At 45.7% G+C, this 20,675-nt stretch overlaps 1 protein-coding gene across 3 annotated transcripts in view; it reads left to right on the top strand.

Annotated features, from left to right (window-relative positions):
• The window catches only part of PECAM1 (platelet and endothelial cell adhesion molecule 1), a 101,746-nt gene that overhangs the window by 16,817 nt on the left and 64,254 nt on the right, over window positions 1-20,675 (top strand). The window contains exon 1 of one of the 3 annotated variants that reach the window (XM_032616020.1): window positions 16,007-16,223. The exons of the other annotated variants lie outside the window; for them this stretch is intronic. Coding sequence (XP_032471911.1) covers window positions 16,164-16,223 — 60 coding nt within the window. The 5' untranslated portion in view covers window positions 16,007-16,163. Of the gene's footprint in view, window positions 1-16,006; window positions 16,224-20,675 lie in introns of those variants that run through there. 3 annotated transcript variants of the gene reach the window in all.

Here is a 20,675-nt window from a genome sequence, read left to right as displayed (position 1 = left end):
ATTTTTTTTTAAGTTTGTCAGGAAAATACTTTTAAGATTGACATGATTCACATCTTTAATTACATCACTCAGAGGTGACTATAGAGGGTTCGACACCACCTGTCTGAGGACGGGTTCCTGAGCAACAGAGCCTGAGGTGGAATTCTTGAGCATGTGATTTACCAAGGGAGTGATTGAAGGAGAAGGGAAGGGCACTGGCATGTAGAACAGGACACGGGAAGCAACTAAGCAAAGATGAGGGTTCAGCTGAACTTGACGCACTGTCTGCTCCCATGGAGTGATGTGGGATGTGAGTTGTGCCATGGGGTTTGGTCCATCTTGTGGCCAGGGAGCTGGGTTTTTACCCCTCCCCTCCATTGTTCAGTCATGATCACGGGCCTGGGGGGGTATGTGCCTAGGACCACTCAGGCATCTCTGGACAAGCTGTCCTCCAGGGAGGATGAGCCACTCCACCCAGTCCAGAGGAGGGGAGTGGTGCCTGCCCGACAGGACTTGTCTAGAAATAGCTTCTAAAATCTTGGCTGAAACTCCAGATTTCCCAGACTTCCTCTCTGCCCTGCTCTAGTATTCCTACTCTGTACAAAACCCGGTAAGGTTTTCATGAAACATCATGGAAACCGTATTTCTCAAGCATGGACAGTAACATTTGGATATAGTATTTCACATGTTCCTTCCCCTTTAAGAGATGAACAAAAACAAGTGACTATTTTTGAAGACTTGAATTTTACATTTTAATTTAAAAATACATGTTAGGGAAATAGTTTCAAATTTTGTTTTCTTATTTCAATAGTTACATTTTACAACAAGTAGGACCATTAATTTAGGTCACAGTGATACACCCATGCTTTTTTATTCTTTTTTGAAATTCATTAATTTCATGTCTAAAAATACTTAACTGTTTAAAACTATACACTAGATTGTGTTAAAAATTCTGATAGCAGTTTCTGAATATTCTCACTTGCTTTATAGATATAATTTTGATTTTTACATTTCCAGAATTTTTATTATTTCAAAAACCTACATGAAACAGATTTAAGGTATTCTTTTCATTATTTTGCTCACTGGGTTTGTAGAATTTATCAGAGCAATGAGCTTTGCCAGAACAAGATTACCATTCTGATGAAATATATTTAGCATTTTCAATTTTTTACATCTGAGCCCCATTTGTTCACAGCACAACTTTTAAAAAAAATTTATTTTATTTATTTATTTTTGGCTGCATTGGGTCTTCGTTGCTGCACGCGGGCTTTCTCCAGTTGCGGCGAGCGGGGGCTACTCTTCATTGCAGTGCGTGGGCTTCTCACTGTGGTGGCTTCTCTTGCTGCAGAGCACAGGCTCTAGGTGCACCGGCTTCAGTAGCTGTGGCACGCAGGCTCAGTAGCTGTGGCTCGCGGGCTCTAGAGCGCAGGCTCAGTAGTTGTGGCACATGGGTTTAGTTGCTCTGCGGTATGTGGGATCTTCCTGGACCAGGGCTCGAACCCGTGTCCCTTGCATTGGCAGGTGGATTCTTAACCACTGCGCCACCAGGGAAGCCCCCGCAGCACAACTTCTGAGTTCTATTCATATTTTTTGTTAGAATAGTTAAATTGGTTTTCATTCCAGAAATAGAAATCATTTGCTTTATTTTGTACTGCTTCTTGTACAGTGTAAAAAGACATTCTGGGCTGTTCTGATTTGAGCAGAAGATGTTCTGGGCTGCAGTTCACTATTCATTTCACTTCTGATTTGTTCCCACAGATTCTGTACTTGGTTGAATAGTGACCCCTAGACTTCATACCCACCCAGAACCTTAGAATGTGAGCTTATTTGAAAGTGAGGTCTTTGCAGACGTAATTAGTTAAGATGAAGTCATGCTGGTATCCTTATAAGAAGGCAGCTTTGTGATTCATCGTAGGGGTTAGGGCTGGCAGGGACTCCACTTGTTCTCCAGTTTTCCTGCATCAAGATGGCTGGGCTGCTGCTGAGGAGGGGTCTCCATCCCTGGGCTCTGGAGTGATGTCAACTGACCCCCTACCCCCTCTCAGGGAAAGGGGGTGCTGAGGATTCTAGGAAGATCCAGTCAGTTCACAGGCCAGTTGCCAGCCTCACCCTCCTTGTCCTGATTCTTCTTGGGACTTGCTCTACCTGCCCACATCTGTGAATAGTGAGCTTTGGTGTCCATTCCTGGACTGGGCTGGTGACCGCCCAATTGTGGGGGTCACCACTCAGGAACAACACCATATATGAATAGATTCACCAGGGCCTTTTCTACCTCTTGGAGCTTGCTGTGCTCTCATCTAGAGTGTTTCAAGGACCAACGGGAAGGATCTAGCACTTGCTGAACATCTCCTGGCCAGGGGTCAGCCCATCAGATGGGCCAACTCACTCCATCTTCATAATAACCCTATGGGTTGTTCTGTTTCACAGATGGAAAAACCATTCAGGAACAGAGCTAGGTCTCCAGCGTAGAGGCCTAGCCACACTGAGCTATGGGAGATTGTCGTTAGAAGACTAAACACGTCGCCCTCCTCCCCTACATGATCAGTGAGGGGATCACAGGCCCACCCTCAACAGAAAATTCACTTTAGCGTGTGTTTGACCCCTTATATACTTGGAAGAATTTTGCAGCGGCTTTTACAACACCAGCTAACATCAGAATTTCTGCATTCGCATCCAGAGCTGTGATGTGTAGACCTAGAATCTTCCGTCTAGAGCTACAAGTGTGCAAAGGTAGGCGCCCAGGGGCATCCATGCAGTTTTGCCTGTAATCATGAAAAATTACAAACACCTAAATGCCTATCAATTGGGAACAGGTTGTTTAAATTGTAGGATATTTTTGACATTCTGTTCTTTTGTGAAACAGCTTTTTTGTGTGATGTAATTCACATACCATAAAATTTAAAGTATAGAGTTCAGTGGTTTTTAGTATATTCACGAAGAGGTGCAACCATAGCCACGATCTAATTTTAGAACATTTTTATTACCCTGTAAAGAAATCCCATACAAGATATTTTGGAGCCATTTTTTAAAAACAGAGGTAGTTCTCTGTGTATTTAAATGAAAATATATGCATGATGCGCAAAAGGTTAAAAAAAAATCACGTTGCAGAAAATATATAAGGTATCCCATCTATTTATAATATATATCTAAACATTTTTTTTTAATATTTATTTATTTTGGGGGGGCTACATTGGGTCTTCGTTGCTCTGCGCGGGCTTCTCTAGTTGTAGCAAGCGGGGTCTACTGTTCCTTGCAGTGCACGGGCTTCTCATTGCAGTGGCTTCTCTTGTTGCGGAGCACGGGTTCTAGGTGCATGGGCTTCAGTAGTTGTGGTGCGTGGGCTCAGTAGCTGTGGCTCGCGGGCTCTAGAGCACAGGCTCAGTAGTTGTGGCGCACGGGCTTAGTTGCTCCGCGGCATGTGGGATCTTCCTGGACCAGGGCTTGAACCTGTGTCCCCTACGTTGGCAGGTGGATTCTTAACCACTGCGCCACCAGGGAAGTCCTAAACATGTTTATATGTTCATTCATTCATTCATTCATTCACTTATTTGTATATGCATAGAGCACTCTGTCTGGAGAAAGGAACGAGGAAGTTTTATTTTAAATACCTTTTATATAGCATTTAAAAAATTTTTTTCTTTATTTTGGTCGTACTGGGTCTTAGTTGTGGCATGCGAACTCTTAGTTGTGGCACGCATGTGGGATCTAGTTCCCTGACCAGGGATGGAACGCGCATCCCATTCATTAGAAGGCGGATTCTTATTTATTTATTTATTTGTTTGTTTATGGCTGTGTTGGGTCTTCGCTTCTGTGCGAGGGCTTTCTCTAGTTGTGGCAAGCGGGGGCCACTCTTCATTGCGGTGCGCGGGCCTCTCACTATCGCGGCCTCTCTTGTTGCGGAGCACAGGCTCCAGACGCGCAGGCTCAGTAATTGTGGCTCACGGGCCCAGTTGCTCCGCGGCATGTGGGATCTTCCCAGACCGGGGCTCGAATCCATGTCAGCTGCATTGGCAGGCAGATTCTCAACCACTGCGCCACCAGGGAAGCCCCTTATGTAGCATTTTTATGCTATATATTTTATACAGTAGTTTTACATCAGTGCTGTGTTTCTACTAGAAATAATAACCAAGGGTGAAATAAGCAATGAGGGTGTCCAAAGCTGATAAAGAAGTGTTAGAAGTGATTGGTACAAATTTAAAGGTAAAAAAAAAATGATTTTTTTGTGTGTCTAACCTGATATTCCATTAGATGGTGCCATTGTAAAATTTCTGTAATTTCAAATGGGCCATGGAAGGACTGGGCACACCCATTAACTGTTTCTGCCCGTAAAGACTTATTATTGTTGTTGCTTGCTTTTCTTTTAAGTCACTTGAAAAAGAAAAAAGTTAAAGCCCCCTTCAGTAATACCCTATTAGTTCAAGCCAATGGGAGTAAATGAAATGAAGTACTTATTAAAGGAATTTAATCATTAGATGAAAAATACTGTCAAATGCATGTAAAACGGGCACTTGGGGCAAGTTATTTTCTCTCAGTCCTATAAAAATTCGCCACTGATACTCTGATTACCAGAAGTGCAAAATGTTGTCTGCTACTTTGGAATTTTCCATATTCCTGAGCAGGCTGGGATTCCTACCTTTTCTCCAACGACAACTCCTCCATTACTTCTCTGTCCTAAATCTCATTACTGGGAAGATTTTACCCATATAGTAATAGCATTTACTAAGTAGTTAAAGGTTTTTCTGTTTTGTATTTATGTATATATGTATTTGATCAATTGAAGTTCTTAACAGACAAAGGGACGGCCTTGCTGGGTTGATATAACTCCAGCCAAAAGCTGGAGGAACTTGAACTGGGTGGTAGAAGCAAGGGCCCTGGGGCCAGCCTGGCCCTGTGGGCAATGACTGTAGCTGTACCGAGCTCACGGGACTGAGCCACAGTGCATGTAAATCACATGTCGCACTACAACAAACACCAGTTACTATCATCGGCATTTAATTCAGCATGTGCCACCGTATCTTCAGACAGCCACTTGGATTCTTTCACTGACCTACCCATCGCTCACCCCGGAATGCACAAGCTGAGCACTGTTGGCCTGGGTTTACCTCTGGGCTGACAGTTACGATGCTCACAAGTGCTTCTCTTCCCTGCTTGAAATGCCCCAAATCACCTTGTTTATACTGTTGGTGAGCTAAGTAAGGGGATTTTTAGTTTTACAGCTTTACAAATCATTATGGAAGCATCCACTTTTGGGGGCCAGTTTTCGTGAAATCCTCGGTACTGAAACGGTACCACAGAAGTAAAGAGCACAGAGTGGAATGTTGATGAGTCCTTTTAATTCAGAAAAGAGTCAGTTTGCAGATCTCAGATGAGGTGAATCTGAAGAACAAATTACTGTAATTTTGACATTTGGTCAGAATTTGGTACCCGGATTGCTTACAGCCAGACCTACCAGCAGGTGGCTTCGTCTGTACTAGGGACAGGTGCAAATGCGCCAGTTCTAAAAAGGGAACAGGCTCTTACCAGATCGCAAAATGCAATTCTGTAGACAAACCCCATAGATATAGGAAAATTAATTTTATCGGAGGAGGTGAAAAAAATTCTGTCCCATAAGAGGGAGAGAAGAGGAATTGTTCTCTTTGCTTTTAATGGTATTAGTGTGTGTTGTGTGTGTGTGTGTTGGCAGGTAGGTGCATACTAGGCTTACGTTCTTTAGATGGTGACCTCCTTGAGAGCAGGGAAGTGTCGTACTCATTGCCCCCCACCTCACCCACCCAGCCTGTGCAGGGCATTCAGTGCCCACCCAGCTGATGAGAGTTGAATTGCTGGGTAGCAATTAGCAAGGAATGACTTTAGGTGGGGGTGACTTTAGTGTTTGGAGCTCCCAGCAAGTGGAGGCCTGCTCCAAACTCCAAACTCCCTGGTTTGCCCTACGGTGTTTCTTGCCCTGAGGTCTTGTCCTCTTTCAGGCCCCAAGCCCCAGGAGAACAAAGCTGTAGTGACTGTTCAGATTTCCTATACTGGCGATCTCTATGGGTTCCTGGGCTGGTTTTTTGGGGTTTTGTATGTGTGTGTTTGGTTTTTTTTGCCAGGGGTGAGAGTGGGGAGGGAATGGAGAGGGTATCCAGAAGGAAAAACTGTACTTTTCTTTAAGCGCCAACATTATTCTAGGCACTGTGTTAAATTTAGTAGCTAAGCGTAACTTACATGCCATAAAATTCATGCATTATAACTGTATACTTCAAAGACTTTTAGTTAGGATCTGGCGATCATAACTGCTAGGATGCCCAGTTAAATTTGAATTTCAGGTAGACAACAAACATTTTTTTAGTGTAAGTATGCCCCCATAGGAATATTTGGGATACACTTATACTAAAAAGATTATTTGTTGCTTTTTTGAAATTCAAATTTAACTGAACAGCCTATATTTTTATTTGCTAAATTTCAAAACTCTTCGTAAATATATAGAGTTGTGCAACCATCACCACAATCTGGTTCTAGAGCATTTCCATCACCCAGAAGTTCCCTCTTGCCCATTTGCCATCAATCCCTAATCCCTCCCCAAGTCCCAGGTAGCTACTGGTTTGCATTTTGCTTTTATAGATTTGAGGAAGACTGGGGTGGGGGTGGGGGGGGTTGTTTGTTTTGTTTGTTTGTTTTTGTTGCTGTTTTGTTTTGCTGCAAAAAGCTTTGTTGTTTCTATTTGGTCCAGGGCTTGGAAGAGGGCTCCAGGGTGATTAAAAAACTGCCTAGTAGCTGCAGAGAGAGGCTTCAGCTGTTACACAATTTAGTTTAAACTCTAAGTATTTGCATGAAGAGTTTGGTTTCATTTTTCCTGAATGTGAAACCACAGAGAAGACTGGCCACCCCATATGGGGTTTGGCTTGTCTTTTGTCACACACCTCACAGTATGGTGTGGTAAGTTCTGTGAGACCCAGAAAACAGGTCTCTGGGGTGCAGTTATGTGGATTATTCGAATCTCTCCGTGTTTACCGACCACTTGGGTAAACCGCCTGTGGTGAAGTCTGAGAGCCGCCGGCCCTCAGAGGGGGGCCTTTCCAGGCCCAGCCAGGGCAGGGCAGGAGGATGCCCAGTTAAATTTGAATGTCAGGTAGCCAACAAACATTTTTTTAGTGTAAGTATGCCCCCATGCAGTATTTGGGATACACTTATACTAAAAAGATTATTTGTTGCTTATTTGAAATTCAAATTTAACTGAACATCTATAAGTTCAGGTGATCTGAGGAGCCATTCAAGGACACTGCACGCTACACTGGTCGAATGCTGGTCCTTGGCTACCTGGGCCCAGTCTTGGAGTGACTTAACTAAATGAAATATTACGTGTCAAGGAGCCTTACACTGTGCCTGGTGTGTGTAGCTGAAAACAGCCTTCCGTGAATTCAGAGTTCATCTGACACATACTACTGGAGACCCAGTGAGGCCTACAGCATCTCCAACTGAGAGTCTGCACGAAAGATGGCCCCTGCTTTAAGACAGGTAATGCTTTAACAGCCTGTGTTTACTGAGCACTAGCTGTGTGCCAGCATTTGCTAAGTGCTCCGTGTGTGTTAACATCTAATCCTCACAAACGCTCTAAGGCAGATACTGTCATTCTCCCTATGAGAATGACTGTCATTCTCCCTGTGAGGAAGTGGAGGCTCAGAGAGGTTAAGTCCCCCAAGGTCACACAGCTCATCTGGACCTAGAAGAGCCTTTTCTTACCACTGCTCTGTGCTGCCTCACGTAATGACGTGGTAAATTCTGTGCAAGCCCAGAAAGCGAGGTGTTTGAACCATGGGGAAGCTTTCCCAGGCATCTCCCCTCAGGGGTTAGCTGGCCAAAGAACTGGGGAACGGCATTCCAAGCAGAGGGAATGGCATATGCAAAGGTAAGAGGCAAGAGAACGAGGCACGATGAGGAGTAACCAATGAGGCCTGGGACAAATATTTCAGAGCATTTCCCAAAAACTGGAATTTTCCTTGGGAAAAATTAAAAAGTCTAATTTTAGTAAGGGAAAGAGTCTCAGGTGAGAGCCCTGAAGACCTTCAGGAGCAACTTGCAGCAAGTACCTTAGATTGGTGAGCTGTCTCCGGCCCATCTCTCTCCCTCACCAGGCGTGCTTTTCTGCTGTAAAAAGGCTAATGATACCCATATGTGTGTGGCTCACATACCAGAACCCAGAATCCTATAGGGCTTACTGTAAGATAATGAAATGGAATAATGTGGGTGACATACATGGAGGAGTTTTATAGTCGGCATGTGGCCACACAGGTGTGACGTAGTGCTGGGCCCGCCAGGTCGCCCAGGCACCTGTGCCCGATGTACACCTTTAAGAGGAGCCTAAACCCCTTCCCTTCCACTCTCAGCAGCAGAGGGTTTTCAGTGTTGATTTCCAGCTAGCAGGCACCTCCTCTTTCTTCCTCTACCTGTGGTTCTGGAGGCTCAGCCTGGAGAGGTGCCAGGCATCTAACTGACTCTGGAGCTGGGATTTTTTTGCAGGGAGCCAGAGGAAAGGAAAAATCCTCTTGCTGACTCTCCCTCTCTGGCTTCCCGGTGATTTATCACTATGGAAACGGAGCTCTTTTCCTCTTTGCTGTGGGCTGGCTGGGGGTGCACATTGTTGGTGCCCTTGCTGCACAGATCAGAAGTTCCTTCCTCTTTCCTGTTGCAGAAATGCCACAGTCACCACCGTTGTCCAAGAGCTGCAGCTCACACCTGAAGAGCTCAGTCTTGGGAAAAACAATCTCATTTGATTCCCCAGGGGTCCTGGGGGCCTTCTGGGTAATCGGTGGGGGCCTGAAAACAATGCCAGTGTGAGAACAATGCAGCCTCCAGGGCTGAACTGGGGCCCTGCTTTTCCCCTTCCTTCAGCTTTCCTAGCTGCATTTTAAAAATGGATATACAGGCAGACGCAGGTAGTCTGTATTGTGTTAGGTTGCAGTAAACTCAAAGTGCCTTTGTGTGGGCAGAACCTTCTTTGAGGGCAGGGCAGATGTGACTACAGGCAGGCCTGTGCCCACCCACTTGTGGAGACCCCAAGAGAAATCTGTTCTTGGAGGGTAAGACTTGCAGATGGAGGGCAGATGTGGATACAGGGGAAGGGAGAAGCAGATGCAGGGGAGAGGGGTATTCAGAGGAGACTGCATACCTGTGTCATCATCAGTCACTTGCACATCCACATGAGGTTTCAGGTGCTGTCAGCTGGAGGCCTGGCTGAGAGCTGGCTCTGCTGCGGTTGGTCCAGCACTCAGGCCGCTCGTTAAAGGCTGGTGCCTGGGGCTCTTACCTCGCTGTCCAGTGGTTAAGACTCCGCGCTTCACTGCAGCGGGCACGGGTTCAATCCCTGGTCAGGGAACTAAGATCCCGCATGCTGCCGTGGGCACGGCCCAAAAAAAGGCTCGTGCCTGGGCTGGAGCACCCTAGGCCTAACATCACACGTACTGGGCTAGGTCCTGGGTACAAGGACACAGAGCATGTGGTGAGCAGGGATCCCAGAGACAATGAAGGAAGCTTCCTGGCCAGGAAGTCCTGAGACAGCACCAGATCCACTTTGGCTTCACGGGCAGGTCATGGCCAACCTCAGGGACCTTCTCTGTAAGTTGACCTAAGGAATATCTCTCCCAGCCTCGTCCTATGGGAGGAAGAGGGGGCTAAGGGCACCTCACATTTATCCATTTCACTGTTCAAGAGGGCCCATCAAGAATAACTGTCTAGGGACTTCCCTGGTGGTCCAGTGGGTAAGTCTCCACGCTCCCAGTGCAGGGGACCCTGCTTCAAATCCCTGGTCAGGGAACTAGATCCTGCATGCTGCAACTAAGACCCAGCACAGCCAAAATAAGTAAGTAAATAAATAAATAAGAATAACCGTCTACATGGAACTGGTCTTGAAATTATCTGGGAGGGAAACACTTCATTTAGGAGGAGCTGGTGCATTTCAGTGCATCTCTAGGATAGTATTCAAAAACCCCTTTACCTCCTCAAACATCCAGATCTTTCCTAGGTCTCAAAATATTCCTATTCTCTTTGCATCTAGAAGGTTCTTTTATTTGGGAGAGGATTTCCAAGGTTCTACCAGATTCATATTCTAAGCAGCAGTGTGAAAATTCGTGTTTTATTTTTGTCAGCAGAGCTGCCTGAACCCCTGGACCCCAAGGGGAGCCCTGGCCTTTAGGGAAAAGGTGACAGAGGTAGCCCTGCAAAATACCTTCAGAGCAGCTCAGCTCACCTCTTCCTCTTGGTACAAGAGAATGAGCCTCTGTAAGGAGGACCTTCTAGTTCTCTCTGATTCTCTGTGTGTACTCCTGGGACCAGCAGAAATGGAGGACTTTTGTGCAATGCTTAGCTTCCTCCTCACTGCCCTGAAGGTCTCATTCCCTATAAAACCTCAGGAGAAGTGGAGGGGCCACCCTCCAGTAATCCCCCCAACAACATCTGAGTCAGGGAGCATCTGACCAGCGCTTGCATCCTCCAGGAACAGGGAACCAGTCCATTTTTTTTTAACAGCGCTTTTTTTTTTTTTTTGGCCATACCACACGGCATGCAGAATCTTAGTTCCCCCGACCAGGGATCAAACCTGTTCCCCCTGCGCTGGAAGCACAGAGCCTTAATCACTGGACCACCAGGGAAGTCCCTAAATAACGATTTTTATTGAGATAATAGTAGATTTGCATGCATTTGTAATAAATAATAGAGAAAGCCCTTGTACGTTACCCAGGTTTCTGCAGTAGTAACATTTTAGTGTTACATTATAATGTCACAGTACATTGACATTGATACAACCCACCCATAGTATCTAATCTCCCCAGTTTTACTGGTACTCACTTGTATCTCTGTGTGTAAAGTTCTAAACAGCTTTATCACCTCTGTAGAGTTATGTATCCCTCACCACAGTCAACACACAGTTCCCAAGACACAAGGATCCCATCCCTTTTATAGCCACGCCCACTTCCTTCCCTGTCCCCATCCCCAACCTCTGGAAACTGCTAATCTGTCCTTCATTTCTAAACTTTTGTTATTTCAAAAATGTTATGTAAATAGGATCACATTTGGGGGATTGGTTTTTTTCGCTCAGCCTCTTGCCCTGGAGATTCATCCAAGTTGCTGCATGTATCAATAGTTTGCTCCTTTTCATTGCTGAGGAATATTCCATGGTGTACATGTACCATCGTTTATTTAATCATTCATTGAAGGACATCTGGACTGATTCCAGTTTTTCAGGAAAGCTGAAATGACAAAGCTGCTGTGAACATTCACGTACAGATTTTTTGCGTGAACATACTTTTAAAATTTCTCTGGGCAGCTGTTCCAGTTTTTAGATAGCTCTAATTAAAGAAGATCCTTGAGGGACTTCCCTGGTGACACAGTGGTTGACTCTGCGCTCCCAGTGCAGGGGGCCCGGGTTCAGTCCCTGGTCAGGGAACTAGATCCCACATGCGTGCTGTAACTAAGAGTTCGCATGCCACAACTAAGGAGCCCGAGAGCCACAACCGAGACCCAGCGCAACGAAATAACTAAATAAATTTTTTAAAAAAGAAGATCCTTGAGCTCTGTGAGGGCTCCATATGAGACCCACATGTGTTCTCACATTCTCAAGAGTTAGAAATGTTTATACAGGCTCCTGGCTTGGTCCTAAATCACATGAATCTCATGTCTGTCCAGAAGCACCGTTTCCTGTGCATATTCTCCTACTCCAACTTGGCTGCCTTTTTTATTTGGAGGTATCTATTTTAATTTTGTTTAATCAGGTAATGAAGCTGTAAAGAAACAGGAAACATTAAGACAGTTGTATAGAACAAATTGAAGGATTACATCCTAAAATAACCTGGGTGAATAAATATTTCATATTCAGTGTGTTTCAACTTTTTTAGAGTTTGACCCCTTCAGTCTTTGTTCTAAGCCAAAGATTTTCCTGTTGTGGGGTATTTCAAGAAGCCCTGAAATGTTTTTCTTCCAGAGGCACCATGCAAGGGATTCAGGGCTCAGGCCTGGAGTCAGGCAGCCAGCGTTACAACGGACTTAAATCAGCTGTGGGATTGTGAGCAAGTGTACTGACCTTTCCGAGATTCTCTTTTCTCTCCTGTACAATGAGGATAATTCTAGCATCTAATCCACAGGATTAAATGAGACAATCCATGAGAAGTCGTAAGTCCTCAGTAAATTTTAGCAGAAACCCCTCTCCAAATCTCTTGAGAACAATGCTTCAAAACCCTTCACTGAAGGTTGTCTCAAGGGGGTTTTGGGGGAGAATTATATCTCATTGCCCAGAGAAAAACCGGCTGCAATTCTTCTGTACCTAGTTTCTCCCTCAAAGTCAAGTCCCCACCACCCCTCCCAAATCAGCCAGTCAGCCTCCCACTGTGGCCCTTGCTCCCAGATGGGCCCCTTTCTTCCTCAGGTAGCTGTTTAGAATTCTCTGTGATTCGCCGGGGACTCTGGTCATTCTGCCACCCCCAGCTGGCACCCCATCCCCCTGAGATGAAGACTGAGCACTTGGGCTGCATTTTGCTTTCCTTCTTGTTTTCTCGGTTCCTGTTCAGTTGGTCAGACAGATCCACTCAGGTTTCCACAACAGGGACACAGATGCCTTTTCGCACTGTCTGACGGGTGATGCACAAGCTTCATGAACAACTTCATGGCTCTTCTTAGCATCGAGTCGGAATGGTGATCCCAGCCCAGCCCACAAGCAACTGAGGCCACTTAATGACCTTTGTGATGAGGACAACTGTCTTCTTTCCATTTCCTTTGTCTTCAACCCCAGCAATCAGCAGGAACACTGCTCAGACTCATGGCATTGGCTTTTTTCTTTTTTTATAGATTTTATTTATTTATTTATTGGCTGCTTTGGGTCTTCATTGCTGTGTGCGGGCTTTCTCTAGTTGCGGCGAGCAGGGGCTACTCTTCATTGCGGTGCAAGGGCTTCTCATTGCAGTTGCTTCTCTTGTTGCTCAGCACAGGCTCTAGGCACACGGGCTTCAGCAGTTGTGGCTCGCAGGCTCTAGAGCACAGGCTCAGTAGTTGTGGCTCGCAGGCTTAGTTGCTCCGCGGCACGTGGGATCTTCCTGGACCAGGGCTTGAACCTGTGTCCCCTGCATTGGCAGGCAGATTCTTAACCCCTGTGCCACCAGGGAAGCCCCATGGCATTGGCTTTGACAAATATTTGCCTCCTAGAAGCTTTATCAGTAAGATGAAGAGACGTGCAGTAGCCAGTCTTCCACTGGACAGAGGAGGAGTGGCCTCCGTGGCTGCCAGCGTTCGTCCCAGAGGAGACTCCGCAGCCCTCTGGAAACATCTCCCCCTCTCTCAACTGTCTTTAAAAACTTTGGCAAAACTTTCCCTCATCCGCTGTGTTACAAAGATCTAACTAAAATAGACCTCCCTATAGGTTCTACCCAAAGGTTAAAAAAAAAAAGTCCCATTCCTTTTTCACATAAAAACAGTGCAATTGAGAAATGCAAATCAAAGCTACAATGAGGTATCAACTCACTCCGGTCAGAATGGCCACCATCAAAAAATCTACAAACAGTAACTGCTAGAGAAGGTGTGGAGAAAAGGGAACCCTCCTGCACTGTTGGTGGGAATGTAAATTGGTACAACCACTATGGAGAACAGTATGGAGGTTCCTTAAGAAGCTAAAAATAGAACTACCATATGATCCAGCAATCCCACTCTTGGGCATAGATCCAGAGAAAAACATGGTTCAAAAAGATACATGCACCCCAGTGTTCACTGCAGTGCTGTTTATAATAGCCAGGAGACGGAAGCAACCTAAATGTCCATTGACAGATGAATGGATAAAGAAGATGTGGTACATATCTCAATGGACTCTTACTCAGCCATTAAAAAGAATGAAATAATGCCATTTGCAGCAACATGGATGAAACTGGAGATTATCATACTAAATGAAGTCAGACAGAGAAAGACAAATATCATATGATATGACTCATATGCAGAATCTAAAAAAAAATGATACAAATGAACTTGTTTACAAAACAGAAACAGACTCACAGACTTGGAGAATGAACTTATGGTTACCAGGGTGGTGGGGGAAAAGTGAGGGGGAGGGATAGATTGGGAAGTTGGGATTGACATGTACACACTGCTATATTTAAAATAGATAACCTACTCTAAGGTTATCTATTTTAACCTTAGAGTAGGTTATAAGAACCTACTATAAAATAAATAAATAAATAAATAAATTTAAAAAATAAATAAAAGCAATGCAATTATTTAAAGATAATTATCAGATACTCTCCCAAATTTTCCTTCTTAGTCTTAACATTTCCACTCCCTTCAAATGTTCCTCTTATGATGTGGTTCGAAGGCCCCTTGCCTTGGTATTTTCATCACCCCTCCATATGCTTTTGGGTGTCACCCCCTGAACTGATCATGTGTGACAAAATACAGTGGGGCAGTCTTCTCCCCACTTCTGAACTCTTTCATTAATGCTGCCAACGGGGACGATAGCCACGCCCCTTTCAAACTCATCAGTCTTTCCCCACGCATCCTCCTGTTATGCAACATGTCTGTCATCTGTCATCCTGTATTTGCAAGGTCAGCTTTGAGGAACTAGGACCAGGAATTTTAACTTTCTATTGTGTGTCATCATTTGGCCCATTGCACCCTCCTAGTGACATCCTTTTGACTACTGATCCTGTCCTTTGGCCTCTTACCTATCTATCCCTCCCAGTGTTGTGTCGTTCAGGGATCGAGTCAGCACACTTTCCATCCCTCCTGTGAGCCAGGAGAGGGAAGAAGACAATCACATGGCATTCCACTACAGATGTCTTTTGCTTTCTGGGTTTTTTGTTTGTTTTTTAATATTTTTAAAATATTTATTTATTATTATTATTTTTTTGGCTATGCTGGGTCTTAGTTACAGCACGCGGGATCTTTGTTGCGACATGCAGGATCTTTTTTTTTTTTTTTTTTAGTTGCAGCATGTGGGCTTCTTAGTTGCAGCACGCGAACTCTTAGTTGTGGCATGCATGTGGGATCTAGTTCCCTAACTAGGGATTGAACCTGGGACCCCTGCACTGGGAGCACAGAGTCTTACCCACTGGACCACCAGGGAAGACCCTACAGATGTCTTTTGAATTGACCTTGAATAAAACTCTTTGGATCTAATTGTCCCACAAATGACAGATGCCACACACTTCTCCAGGAGGACCCCAGGACACACCTGGTCAGACGTCTTGCTGAAATCAGAAGCCCTGTACCTGCAGTGTTTTACTCATTCAACAATCTAGTAACTCTGACAACAAAAAAAAAACCAGGTTAACTTGTCTGACTTACTTTTGGAAGATCTTTGCTGGTTTCTGGTCATTTCTGCTTCCTGCCTGGTAGCTACAAGTGCCCCCTGCCAACACCTGTAAGAGTTCTGCTCTGATCTGTACTGACTGTTGGGTGCTAGGATCCCATTTTAGTCCCTTCACTGAGCACCCTTCCTCCTGTCCCCCCTCCTTCATGACCCAGGCTTCATCTAGCCCTTAATACATGGCCTAACTCCTCCTGGGCGTGACCCTCACTGGCAGCCCTGTCAGGTCTGGCCTAGACTTCCCATTCTCTACCCTTCCCCGAATTCTAGCCACAGAGGTCTGGGCCCCCCCCGTATATATATATATGCGTGCGTGTGTGCGTGCATGTGTGTGTGTGTGTGTTTTTGATGAAGACTTTATTGAAGTTCCGTACACAATGAGAGCCATAACTCACTAGGAAAAGATTTTAGGATGTGCTTAGACACAGCATAGAGTTTTTACATACCTAATAAGTAATCTGCTAGAACTTTGTAGAGGATGGATATCAAGGCCCCTGTGATCTATGGTTTTTGGAGTCCCTATCCCCACCCCCACCCCCTTTTTTAAAACTCAGTACATTTCCTGGGGTTCAGGCTAGATATGAGAAGGGAACAAGTCTGCCCCCCACAACTTCATCACCTGGACGTCCAGCTCAGGAATAACACCAACCTGCTTAGCCCAGAAGGCTGGGGAGGTGAAGCCTCTTCAGCAGGAACCATTGTTTCCTTTCAAAGCAGGGGATGGAGGGATCCCCTGAGAACCGAGAAGAGAGAGGGCCCTCACAAGCCCTGGCCTCTGCTTCCTCTGTGGCTGCCCCAGCCAAATTTCCTGTTAAAACCGAGGTGACGAATAGATGATCACGTTAAGAAATGGACACGCACTTCTGCCGACCTCATGAAAGCCAGTTGGGCACGGACAAAGCTACACACACACACTGGACTGAGAATCACGCCGGTAGGTAATGTTTTAAATACTTTAAAGCAATTTTCTTTCTTAAATTCCTAGAATCTATGTGCAGAAGTGGGCAAGTCATAGAGAGGTGGACTTCCCTGGTGGCACAGTGGTTAAGAATCTACCTGATTAAAAAAAAAAAGAATCCACCTGCCAATGCAGGGGACACGGGTTCAAGCGCTGGTCCGGGAAGATCCCACATGCTTCACATGCGGAGCAACTAAGCCCATGCGCCACAACTACTGAGCCTGCGCTCTAGAGCCCGCGAACCACAACTACTGAAGCCCGCGTGCCCTAGAGCCTGTGCTCCACAAGAAGAGAAGCCACCACAATGAGAAGCCCGCACACTGCAACGAAGCGTAGCCCCCTCTCGCCACGACTACAGAAAGCCCGCACACAGCAACGAAGACCCAATGCAGCCCCCAAAAATAAATAATTTATTTTTTAATAAAAAAGAAAGAAAAGAAAAGACAAGGGGCTCAGGCTGCTCACAGTGTAGTTTCAACTCATTGCAGACAAATGGTTTTGAAGAGGGCTTCCGGGAGCTTCCAGAGAACCTAATCAGTGTTTGTCAGATTGTTTTTGAGTACATTTCACATTTGCTCAACAGCCAACTTAAAACAAAATTCTGAATCAAAACCTGATGATAAGCTGAAACTGCCTGTTCTTTAAACCTAAGTCACTTTTTGTATCTAAAATTCATTTTGCTGATCCTCAGATAAACCATGACCATTTCCCACATCCTCCTCCAAGAGTTGTTCCTGGCAGGGTAATTTCTTCATGAACTTAGGATAAATCAATTTGGATTTCCTCTTATTTTAGCAAAGTTTACCTCGGTCTTGGATAGAAGGGACAGAAAGGGGAGGGTAAGGACAAAAATTACTCCGTTTATTATTATTATTATCATTACTGCTGCTAAGGTAGTATCAAGAGCAGCCACCAACCATCTAATGGATGTATCATTACTTTTGGAATTTATCAAGACATCCTCATGGAGAAGGCTGGAGTAGATGGTAGTAGAATGAGGGAATTTATAGCTTGCAGAACATTTATATCAAAAGAATTTTGATTAAGATCAGCCTGGGGCAAGTCTCCGGTAGAGTGCCACAGGGCTCTATCTTCATTCTTCTCCTATTGAATATTAATGAATTGGATTAGGACTCTGGTGACCTTCCGATAAAATCTGTGGATGACACAAAACTGGGAGGGAGAAGTCAGAGGATAGAATCAATTGTCAAAAAGATGGATAAAGGCACTGCCCCGGTGGTAGATATCATTACCCACCTTAGACTGATGAAGTAAACTAAAGAGCAACACCCAGTGCAGGCCACCTCTCAGTCCCAGGAGGTGCTTATCTCCCAGGAGGAGCTTCTCTCAGCAGCCAGACTGACTGTTGAACGGTCAGTTGATAGGACAGCCTCCCCTCCAAACCCCTGGAGGGCAGGGCCAGGCCTACCCGGTGCTTAGCCTGCTTCCTGCAAGGGTTGAGAGACGCCATCCCCTCTGCCAGGGCATCCTCGCTGTTTCATCCCTATGGGGCCTGGCCTGGAGCAGAAGGGTCCTGACACTCCCTCCCATCTGCAGCCCGACTTAGTGTCTTGTTTCTCCTCGTGTCCCTTGGATAACCTGAAAAAGCAAAAATCAGGAAAGGGACGGCTTAAGCCCCTGAAAGTTCTGGCTTTTCTACACATGACTCCAGTTTAGCTGAAGCATTCCTGGCACAGGCTGCTTCCCAGAAGGAGTCCTGAACAAGGGTTGTCAGTTAAAATACAGGATGCCCAGTTACATTTGAGTTTCTGATAAACAACAAATAATTTTTTTGGTATGTCCCATGTAAGATGTGAGACATACCAAAAAATGACTTGTTGCTTCTGTGAAAATGTAACTGGATATCAGGTATTATTGAAACAGGAGGGAAGGGGGCAGGGCACAACACTTGAAAGAATGACATAGCCCGAGGACCTGACATAAACTGATTAGAACCAAATGGGTCCAAGATGGCGGACAAGTCGACTTCCACTAGACCTTGAGCCCCGCTCATTGTAACACAGCAGCAGGCTAAATGACACACCCACAGGGGCTGTGACAGTTCTAAGACCGAACAGAAGGATCAAAAAGTGGGTGGTGACCCAATTACTGGAAATCCCCACTCCTTCCCCAAAGAGCTGGAATACTCCTCCCACTCATTAGCCTATGAAATTACCCACCCCTATGAAAACTGACAACCCCATACCCTGGTGCCTTTCTCACCTTCTGAGGTGGCCCACACTCTGTGTTTCTCTAAATAAATCCACTTCTTTTTTTTTTTTTTTTCTTTTATTTTTGTTAATAAATCCACTTCTTATCTATCACTTTGTCTCTCACTGAATTCTTTCTGTGATGAGACATCAAGAACCTGAGCTTCATTAAGTCCTGAAACCAGCTGTGATCTCAGTTGGAAGACTGTGGGTTTTGGCCAGGTACAAGTCCTGGCCGCGTGGGTTCAAGTCCCAATCTGAGTTGCACGGTTTCATTATTATTTCCTGTCTCTGGTGGCCCTACCCTGAGCTCACCCAAGCCTGTCAGAAGTGATTACCATGGGCCTCTTGGAAGGCCTGGCCTGGCCCACTTCCAGTCCAAACCACCTCTCACCTAAAGGGAGAACATATGTTTGGGCTGAGGCTACTGCCCACTCAGGCCCCTCAGGGGATCAGGCCTCCCAAACCACCACACACACTTCCTTCTTCACTCCTGTGGGCTCCTCAAGCCCTAGTCCATCTGCGCTGGTCTCCGGCCTGCCCTCCCTTCAGGGCTGAATCTTGCCTCCCGGTGCTAGGGACTGACACTGGCCCTATCTGGCCCTAAGGAGCCTAGCTCAGCGCTAAGGACAGCCATCCGGAGCTAATTTGACGCCATGGCCTGTGCATGGCTACCGCACATGATGACTGTTTACATCCGGCTGTGCTTCCAGTTCATTCACTCATTTAGCAGAAATTTATGTGGGGCCCACTAAATCAGACATTGTGTTGACTGCATGGGCACTGGGGTAAGCCCAAGAGACCCATTCCAGGGGAGATGCTTCTTGGGGATCATGTAGATAAATATGGGGTTACCAACAGTGATAGGAGCTATGAAGGAGCATATGGGGAGCTTTGAGAACATGCAACCAGAGGCCTGCTCTGGTCCAGGAGTCTCCTTTGAGCTGGGCCTGGAGGGGAAGAGTTACCTAGATGGGGATAGAGGGTCAGGGAGAGCTTTCCAAGCAGAAGAGGAGCCTGGATGCAGGTTGATGGGGCAGGGGCGGGCGACTAGTACTTTCCAGGGCTGATGGGAGGCCGTGTGCAGGAACATTTCCACCCACCTCATCTCATCTGTTCCTTTTCTCATTCAAAATCATATGCAGGACCCATTACATAATGTATGGATCCATTGCAAAATGAAAATGCAGGGCCCTTTTTAAAATATTACTAAGAATTTCAAGATGCCTCCACAGGGTATTAAACCAAATATGGACCCTTCTGAGCTCAGGGCCCTGTGCAACTGCCCAGGTCACATGCCTGGGAAATGGGTCCTGATCTCATGACTCGTGTGTGTGTCAGGTCAGGAGCTGGATCTGAGTCTTCTGCTTATGAAGGTGCTATACAACGTCAGTTACTGGAGGCCCTGGAGCAGCCAGACCGGCATTGGCAGGCAGATGTGACTCTGAGAACTGGTTGATACTTCACCTTCTGGCCCTGCTTCTCCATCTGTAACAGGGATCATGATACCCTCTGTAAAGGGCTGAGAGTGGCCCCCAAAGATATCAAGTCCTCTAGAACCTGTAACTCTTACATTATATGGAAAAAGGGTCTTTAGAGATGTAATTAAGTTAGGGATGAGATGGGGAGACCATACAGGACATCTGAGTGGGCCCTAAATGCAATCACAAGTGTCGTTAAAAGAGAAAGGCAGGGGAGTCCCTGGCAGCCCAGTGGTTAGGACTCCGTGCTTTCACTGCCGAGGGCCCGGGTTCAATCCCTGGTCGAGGAACTAAGATCCCACAAGCCTCGTGGCATGGCCCCCCAAAAAAAATAAAAGAGAAAGGCACAAGGAGATTTGACACACAGAGGAGAAGACAGAACAGAAGATGATGGCCTAATGTTAGAGTGATACGGCCACAAGCCAAGGAATGCCAGCAGCTGCCACAAGCTGGAGAAGGCAAGAACAAGTGATCTCCTAGAGCCCCTGGAGGGACTGTGGCTCTGCTGACGCCTTGATTTCAGTCCAGTGGTACTGATTTCGTAATTCTGCCCTCCAGAACTGTGAAAAAATAAGTCTATATGTTGTAAGCCTAAATCTACTAATCTACTTTCTGTCTCTATGGATTTCACTATTCTGAACATTTCATATAAATAGAATCATATAATATTTGGCCTTTCATGTTTGGCTTCTTTCACTTAGCATGATGTTTTCAAGCTTCATCCATATTGTAAGCAT

The sequence above is a fragment of the Phocoena sinus genome, chromosome 20 (genome assembly GCF_008692025.1).
Source record: "Phocoena sinus isolate mPhoSin1 chromosome 20, mPhoSin1.pri, whole genome shotgun sequence".
NCBI classification, from domain to species: domain Eukaryota; kingdom Metazoa; phylum Chordata; class Mammalia; order Artiodactyla; family Phocoenidae; genus Phocoena; species Phocoena sinus.
The sequence above is the reverse complement of the archived record's forward strand: the minus strand, read 5'-3'. Positions and strand labels throughout refer to the sequence as shown.